We start from the raw sequence: 10,000 nt of genomic DNA on the forward strand, positions 1-10,000 counted from the left end.
CTTTGTCATCAAATGAGTCGTACACACTTACCAATCGTCATTCGCCAATCCTGTTCAGTGATCTTTCGGTCTCGGAGGTCGGAGCAGCTCACTGCTCATCAGTCATCAGTCAATCGCGCAACACCGGCTGTTGTAGTCGACTGTAGGGGTCACTATAACTGCTCGCCGGCTTTTTTGCGTTCTAGATAATATTGCAATTTATTGCTTCTATATTTTCATTTTGTACAGTCTCGATCTGTGAAAGTGCGAATCAAACTAAGTGCCGGAACCGTGCATAGTTTTTTAGATTATTTGAATTTATTTACGAGGTAAGATATACAGTACATCTATGAAACCTATAATATGAAAGCGCTGGAGCGCCGGCTTCGGGCTTAGGTCTTTTCTTAGCCTTTCGTCCACGTGTGAAGTGCATACGTGGTGAAAGTTTGAAATTGTAAATGCATATTGAAAGTACATAATAAAATAAACAATTGAATATCAATTATCTAGAATCGATCACATAAATCGTTACCTATTGTATAATTAATTATTCTCTTACGTCAGACTTCAGAGATGTAGCCCTCCGGTCTGTAATAATAACTGTTTATTACAGATTGACATGCCATTAGATACGCGTATTTAGCTAATATTTACGTTCAACACATTGCCTTGCCATGTAGCCCTTTTGAAAATTACAAGAATATTTTTGTTTTTATAGGTGCTTTACATTTTTTCATCCTATACTGTAATTTATTGCAGTTTTTGAAGTTCTTAGTAATTTAACACTACTTTCTTATGATTTAGGCTTTATATTAAGAGTTAGTATATGTGAACTGTATTTATGACTGTTTCGCTGGATTCTTATGTTATTCTGTGACTATAAAACTATTCGTATTTATTTCATTTTATATATGTCCATGAAATAATTAAACTCAAAAATAAAACAAAATTAAATATTGGACTTTTATCTTAAGTAATTTTTTTTGTGTTAAAGTGTTAGACAAGTTTCGTTGTCAGTTGGAAATTAAACCAATTCGAACTGGGGAAGGAAGGAAAGAACCACTACTGTACAGAAGATCAGATCAGATGATATAGTAAATATTCTCAGTGAGCGACCAACAAAGGATGTACAGTGGTGTACAATAGCTTACCATCCGAGGAATATTGCCCACTCTTACAAGTTAAAGTCTTAGTTAGATAAATAATATACTTCTTTCATAAACAACTCTTGAACTCAAATTCAGTTAATAATTGTAAATGATAATTTGCCCTAATTCATAAAAGATCCACTTATAAGCTCTATTAAATATTTCATTATTTCACTTAATTACAACTAAAATATAAAATTAATCATTTATTAATAGTAATTTATTTTTGAGAATTTTATCCTTAAAATTTTCCAATCTACATGTTATAACAAAAAATAATAATAATATACAACAGTAAAATAGTAAAAACTTTATAACAATGGAAATAATAATGTCATTTATGAAAATAAACCCTTACATTTTTTTTATATCAATTTCAAGTTCTTTTTTTTATTTCATAATCTTCAATTTGTGTACCTTGGTGCTGTTGTTTATTGCACTTCCTATACCCTTCGGCATCCCAATCTCTAAACTTGATAGCCTGCCAGACATAACTTTTAGCGAGATGACTATTATACAATTCCTGTTAAACATAATAACTACAAAAACTTATTTATTATTTTGCTTTTTTACATTTTATATTTAAGAGTCATTCATATGAAGAATTAAAACTTATTTTTGGATTGGTACAGTCATACAAGTTGCACGTACAGTAGGTTTGGTGATTGTTTTATTGCATTTGCTCTTATTATTTTCATTTTTTTTATTGATATATTATTATAGCTATATAGAACCTGTCATATCGCGAGTCCAACTCGCATTTAACCGATTTTTTTTATATAAGTAATCTATTTCACATATTTGAAACAAAGTCTCAAATATTACATTGTTTATATATAATTTTTACAGGTGGTTTAGCATTATCAGTATTATGTCTGGGCGGCGTCTATAGTCACTACGAAGTGTTGCGCAATTCGCTCTTGTTATTGAACTAATATAACTATTCTAGGACAAGGTGAAATATGTAGCTATAAAGGTATTACGACGCCATGAATGGTTTACATTTTTAAACCTAAAATGTATATAAGTTGTGAATGTGATGAAAATTGATCTAAATAGATCTAAATATAAGTTTTGAATGACCTTTAAGGTTAAGGTTATAACAATTTATGTTTTGCGTCGTAAATATAAGAAAAAATACCTTTTGACTGCTTCATTATTTAACAAAATTCTTGAGAAAATTCCATGGAAGTTTCGAGAAACAATCCCATTGCTGGTGAAAACCGGATTATTCCTTGTTTGGAACTTGCAACACTTACTATGTTACTCAACATTCTTTGGCATCACCCCATCTCTTAATGTTGTATGTAACGTGTTATAAATCGCAAAATGCAGAAAAGTTTTATGAGAAAGAAGCGTGGAACAGAAATAGCGTTATCAGGTGTTAATTATATTAATTAGATACTTATCTTGTTGATTCTAGATATTGATCTTGTCTGAACCCACGCAGTTTTCAGAGAACCTATCACGTTCCAGTATCTATTGACCTTGGGGTAGATACTAAATGAAAATTTCAATTACAGTGGCTGATAATTAAATAATAACAGAAATAATATTTTGATCAAGAATTCTAATGTTTTGAAAGTATATGTCTAGTACGAACTGTATTCACGTGCAGTCTATCTTACTTAGTTTAGAAGTTTCTGGAATAATTGACAAAATATTTCCCTAGGTATGGAGTGGGAAGGGCCGCCCAAGCAAGGCTTGTACGACCCTCAGAACGAGCACGAGGCCTGTGGAGTTGGTTTTGTTGTTGCTATCGACGGAAAACGTACTCATAAAGTAAGTTTAGCTTATAATATATGTTTAAAAAAAATTCTTTTTTAATCTGTGTCTATCTAACTTGCGACCTGATTTGAAATTGTGTCGTCTAAGACAATTTTAGAATCGATAAACATCAGTTTTTTTTAAATAATGAGACTAATCAGCTGGTTTCTTACTAACCTAGTTAATTTTAATGTGTTTTGAATATACCTTTGTGTAATTTAATATTAATGATTCCATTGTTTATTTATATTAAAAGCACTCGTATCACAACAATTCTTATGAAATCTTAAATGTTTATGCCCTGTTTTTTCCTTAATTCGTTTTCCTTTCATAAATTACATTAAATAAAAGGAAAACGTGGTTTATTGAATGTACTTTAGATAATTAACAATACGATTCCAATAAGAATATGAAAAATTGCGTTTTCTTTTGTGTTGCCTGACTTATGTTACATTTAAAAACTTTAATGCTTATCTTAGATTATTGTTAATTTGTTTATAATGACATGGCGCAAACTCGATCCTATTCTTAGTTGGATCGTAGGGATCGCATCTATTATTGCTGCTAAAGCGTTACATATACGGTTTCTGGAATAATTTAAAATGTTTGTTCTAAGATCGTCCGCGATGCTGAAGTGCTCGCCAAACGTATGGAGCACCGCGGCGCCTGCGCATGCGACAACGATACTGGCGACGGCGCCGGTGTTCTAACTGCAATTCCGCATCAGTTCTATTGTGCTCAGTTGAGGTAAGATATGACTAGATACTTGTCTTATATTGTTCAGGGTAGTGCGACGGTTTTTGGTACTTTCGGGTTTTCACTATAGAGACACGGGATTTCTAATCCTTTTCTTATATTGAATACATAAGTATGTGCATATTTTTAAACTTACCTTAAAAATTAAAATCAATGAAATATGTTATATAAAATCAGATTCACTACAGTAAATCTGATTTTATGTGAAACTATTTTACTTCAAATCCTTTCTTATTCTTTACATTTTTTGAAACATTAAATGGCAAATTTTATTTCATATTCTGTTATGCCGAATGTTTTCATTGTTCCGGCCCAGAGCAAAGGCTTCTAAGTTCTATCGCTCTATCCTAGAGTTCTTACTTTGCCGTTGCTTCTACTTTCCACGGATTCTTCATACTAAGTCTTTATAGAGTTTTCAGTTTGAATAAAATATTAACGTAATAAAATTTTCCGAGTATTTAAGAAATCAAATATTTTTTTAATTATTGAAATTATTTTTTGTATTTCGTTATATACAAGAGCTCTAGCGCATATCATATAATAATCATAGCATAACTCTAAATACAACAATGGAACGTTAAATACATACATAAAACTTCCAAGAACAGTCTCATCCGTCGTTGCGTTGAACTTGTCCAATCTTTCCTGTTTAGCAAAATCAATATAAGTATTGTCTAACACGTTACGACACACGCTAACTTATAAGAGTAAAATCGAACAAAAGTTTCACTTGGCATAATGCCAGAACCGATTGGACCCTAAATTCGTTTGGCACGCTGCCAACCCTGGCTTGACAGGAAATCTATAGCAACTCGTGTAACTGGAGCATAGCAGTGAACAATTTAGTATTTAGCATAATACCTAGACTGTAGATTTACATGAGTCGGTTTCAAACAGTAGGTATATTGGCATGGAATTAAAGGGTATTGTGAACGAATTCTGAATCCTTCCTACTTCCTACTAATCCTTTCCTACTATCCTACTTCCTACTATCCCCCTCCTACTAATACTATAAATGCGAAACTTTGTAAGGATGTGTGTGTGTTTGTTGCTCATTCACGCACAAAATACTGAACCGATTGCAATGAAATTTGGTACGTCGACAGCTGGACAACTGGAATAACATATAGGCAACTTTTTATCCCGATATTCCTACGGGATACGGACTTACGCGGGTGATACCGCGGGGCGCAGCTAGTCCTTCATAAATGTTAATTTTTTTTTAATGAAAAACTTTTGTTTTATTCCTGACATTACCTCTACCTCGTAGCTTACAAAATTAACAAGCTAACTCTCTTTTGATGTTAGTATTGATTATGTTAAGTAAGCAATGATTAGCTTATTGCGAAAGTTTAATTAGTTCGTAAAAAATCTTAACTCGGATAATCGCATAGGAATTTTCTATCCAATGACGCTTATCACGCGTTATCTTATCAGCTGCGTTCGTTCGATAATTATAAAATTAGAAAACCACTATACAGCCTTCGCAAATTGCGTGGATGTTTTTAAATTAAATCCGTATGAGAATTTGCGACAACGTATTTTATAGAGGTTTTTATTCTTAGAGTTATTCCATTTCATTTATATATTTATACGTAGGTATGAAAATGAAACAGGATTATTAATTTGATAATCATGCGGAAAATCGAACTGCTTAAGTTTTAATTAAAATTCATACTCGGCTATTAATAAGATGTCAGACACTGTATGTTATGTGGGTACGTAATATACAATGATATCTCCACGGAATTAAAGGAAACTGAATGCGAAAACAATAATAATAAATAAACGACAAGTCTGTCAACTGCGTAGTTGGTCGCAATCACGGCCTATTCAGATCTATTATCTACTTGTTGCATTGGGTCACCAATTTAACTACAGTACACTTTCATTCGCTGAAATTACAGGCTATATGGGGCATTGATTTGTTTTTTGTTCGCGTGACTGATTGCGAGTGCTGTCCTGTGATTGGATAATTTTGTGTATTTGTTATTTTTGTAAAATTGCTTCTTGTTGTAACTAAGAATTCACTCTGTTTCAATCTGATTATATACTTGCAACAGATGTTGGTTTAAAATGTTATTGGAATAATTCTTGATCTCAAAGCTTGTTATCTATTATAATCGTTATTTTTTTATCACGTTGTTTATTTATATAAACAGCGTGATTGACGGACAAACATCCGACAAACGAACTGCCACATTTATAATATTAGTGTGATAGTTTTATTCTACGTGTAACCTGTGTAACAATATAAGATCTGCATTACAGTAATGATGCGATCTAATTGCTAAATTATATATATATATATATATATATATATATATATATATATATATATATATATATATATATATATATATATATATATATATATATATATATATATATATATATATATATATATATATATGTGATACTATATATACCGATACAATTGCCAGTGTCACAGTCATGCATGAATTACTTTTCATTATAAGAAGTACGGTTAAATATAAAATTCAACGGTTCAATACAACATAGTTTGAGTCTTTCAACAATATACAGACAAATGGGAGCATACTTTTTAGTTACATAATCTATTCACATACAAAATTTTAAATTAGATATAGCTGTCGTGCCATTTATTATATCTATTGAATTACCTGTTATTTTAACATTTGACTTATGATACAAATAAAAATAGTGCCTGAAATCGTGCATTACTTACAACTTATACTGTTAACTGTACGCAAACTATGGGTTCTAGACTTAGATGTATACATGTATGCATATGAAAATTATCATGTCGTGCTTATGTAATTTACTTCTTCTAATGATGCTTCTTTACAAGGACAAAATATGTCTACTCGTACATACCTAGGTACATAGTATTATCAGCTGTATTTGCTGGAATTTCTCTATTTTATAATAGGACAATAATAAAATGAACGCAGAAAAATAATCTTTTATTTTTTTGTGCATAAAATTTTAATATCATTCATCTTAAAACTATTCACGAACAGGTCAAATACCTCAATGTCAATAAACCTTTTTAATGTTTTTTTTTTTATTATAGAACAAGATATTTGATTTCTTGTTTTTTATTTATATTCGTATAACGTAATTCGAAATGGTATTTATTAATTGTTAACAAATTTAATAAATAATTTGTTCCTTGACCATTGAAATTTTGTTTGTATATTATTACTAGCTGCACGCCCCGGCTCCGCCCGGGTTGTCATTTATCGTAATTAAAATTATTTAAACTATCCTATCTCTCAAGTTGGATCGAACTGCACATGATGTGCGAATTTTATTATAATCGGTTAAGTGGTTTAGGAGTCCATTGAGGACAAACATTGTGACACGAGATTTATATATATATTAAGATGTAATAAAAGATTTGATCCTACAGATCTATTGAAAAAACTACGGATATGAGAATACGAAAATTTAAAACTTTTTTATAAGAATAACAACTTTCGCATCAATAATATCAAATAAAATTGAGGTAACGTATCGGTTTAATTTATCCTTAATGATGTTATTGAAACCAACTATGACATAACAAATTTCCATAACATACATTTCAACATATACCCAATTACCTATTATTACACTGTGAACTTGAAAACGTTTATAAGATGTAGTGAAAACCGATATTCTGTGGCTACGACGTCATTTTAGTACTAATTACTACCGTTCAAGGTGAACAGTCATGAGATCGTGTTAAATGACACCGCAAACTATGTAACGATAATGTATAATAGTGTAGCTCAAAGAAAATGGGTCACGATAAGAAAAACTGCTTTTAGCAACGTTCGGATTGTCTCGGCCATATTGTTATGTGCCATGTCTAAATAATATGCAAAACATGCATCAATGTAATATTTTTAATGCTTTTTTTTTTTTGTTCCAAGAATTAGAACGTTTATGGGTTGCCAGTATGAATACATACAATTATATTTTTTTAATTAAAAAAACATTATATTTTTAGTATGGTACATAATTTAAGAAAATTCGTTTATAGAATCTTCCCATAGACGTATTTCAATTCCCAGTTATTGCGTCGGAACACAGCCAAGAATAGAATGTGGCACATTAATTATAATTAATTGATCATTTATCATCAACACATCTTTCAATATATAAAACGCAAAGGTGACTAACTGACTGAACTATAAACATACAGACCAAACTACTGGAACGATTGGGCTGAAATTCTGTATATATAGCCACTATGATGTAGGCATCCGCTAAGAAAGGATTTTGATAAATTCAAACCCCAAGGGGATAAAATAGGGTTAAAAGTTTCTACCATGAAAATTTATTTTGGTCCACACGGATGAAGATGAATAACTATAACATATATAAGATATAATAACTAAAAATATAAGAATAAAACGAAATTGATTAAGACACACGAAATTTTTGTGTCATTACGAAAGTTAACATGAACTAAAACGACTTTCGAGACTTGAAGTGGAATGAAATTTCGATCGCCCTTTTGATTTCCAGTTTATGTGGTAATAATTTATTTTTACACTTGTATGTATACCAGATTTCGATTAAAATTACATGTATACCAGATTTCGATCAAAATTGTTAATATTGTATAAAAATAGGGATGAAATAGGGAAGGGAAGCAGGTTGACATATATTATTTAATCCTATCGTTCTTGGCAAATTTCGCTTTTTCTGTCAAAAGAGTAATTACATACTTAAATTTAAGTCGTTCAGCCTTAAAAAAATCAAAATTTTCCCAATAGGGTCTTAATTCATCCCATCTACCAGTTGACTTGACGACGAGCCCTTTAGCGTCCTACAGTTTTATAAAATTGTATATACAATTGTGTTACTGAATATTACTGGTATTAATTCAGAATTAGAAATGTATGCCACATTTCCAATTCTGAATTATACACTAAAACACAGAATAATAAGTAGGTACAAGCAAAGGATGTGTAAATTCAATAATATGCAAGTTAGGAATATTTCCTGAACTATAGAAAACACTTAAATTTTAACAAGTTAGTTATTAGATAGAAATATTTACATTTCTATGGAAAACTGATATTGCTTCCTTGCTAGGTGCACATGCAACGCACATGTAAATTTATCTTATCATAATTAAATAATTGTCATAGATCTATCTACTCATAAATATTTATCTTTATTGTATATTGACTTGATATTGCTTTTAATGACTTGTGATTAACTCTCTCAAGGCCGCCTTTGTATATTATGTTATTATAACGTGATATTAAATACTAAAGTTGAAATAAAATCAGTACAAAGTAATTCCAGGCAGTTTCTTAAAATGTTTGCATTTTAGATTTCTGTTCCCAAACCTAAACCCGCGTTTTTACAGTTGGTATTTAACTTATGAGTACGTATCCTTACGAGTCGCGAGTCTGACTCGCACTTGACCGCTTTTTGTATTTAAAAGTTAAGTACACAATTTAAATCATATAGATTACAGTTACAAATAAGAGATTTAATTTTATCGTCCTATAGAAAAAAAGAACGACCTCGACTCTATAACAGCTTGAATCTCGAGAGCATATTTATTTATATATGTATTATTTATATATTATTTATATACCTATTAATATTCTGCACTACCTTTTGCCCGCGGCTTCGCACGCGTAATAGTTTATTATATGTTATACTTATAAACCTTCCCCTTCAATCACTCTACATATTCTTACAAAAAACCCCATCAAAATCCGTTGTGTAGTTTAAAAGATCTTAGCATACGTACATACATAGGCAGACAGACGCGGGAAGCGTCTTGGCTTTATACTATTCTAGCTACCGCCCCGGCTCCGCCCGGGTTGTCATATATCGTAATTGAAATAATATAAACCATCATATCTTTTAAGTTGGATCAAAATGCACATGGTGTGCAAATTTCATTTAAATTGGTTGAGTAGTTTAGAAGTCCCTCGCGGACCCACAATGTGACACGTAATTTATATATATTAAAATAATGATTTATGATTGGTTTTTCTAAAATTCTAATAAAGCATAATAAAGCAAGTGAAACAACCCAAAATAGTCATATTATTTGTCATATATAGATATAGTGTATACCTTTAGCGTTGTCGCAACGTAGTGTTCTCATTATCTTCGGTAATTAACAAGATTGTTGCGCTAATATCTTAAACGTGTATAACGTAATCTGTTTATATTTATTATAATATTAAAGCAAACGGTATCCGTAAGCTTCTTCTATGCATAATACAAAAATTATCTGTCAATAAGAGAAATCTTCATAATCTGTATTAAAGTAGATAAGGCGTCGTGACCGACATAATATGATGTAGGTTAATGAAACTAAAATCAGGGTTTTTATCTCTTAGTGT

General features: G+C 30.9%; 1 protein-coding gene across 1 annotated transcript in view; it reads left to right on the plus strand.

The window, feature by feature from the left end:
- The first annotated feature begins 97 nt into the window (after positions 1 to 97).
- The window catches only part of LOC119831402 (glutamate synthase [NADH], amyloplastic), a 44,376-nt gene continuing 34,473 nt past the window's right edge, over positions 98 to 10,000 (plus strand). Inside the window, exons 1-3 of the mRNA XM_038354729.1 lie at positions 98 to 308; positions 2,800 to 2,909; positions 3,511 to 3,641. Coding sequence (XP_038210657.1) covers positions 2,802 to 2,909; positions 3,511 to 3,641 — 239 coding nt within the window. The 5' untranslated portion in view covers positions 98 to 308; positions 2,800 to 2,801. The remainder of the gene's footprint in view (positions 309 to 2,799; positions 2,910 to 3,510; positions 3,642 to 10,000) is intronic.

The sequence above is a fragment of the Zerene cesonia genome, chromosome 13, assembly GCF_012273895.1.
Source record: "Zerene cesonia ecotype Mississippi chromosome 13, Zerene_cesonia_1.1, whole genome shotgun sequence".
NCBI classification, from domain to species: domain Eukaryota; kingdom Metazoa; phylum Arthropoda; class Insecta; order Lepidoptera; family Pieridae; genus Zerene; species Zerene cesonia.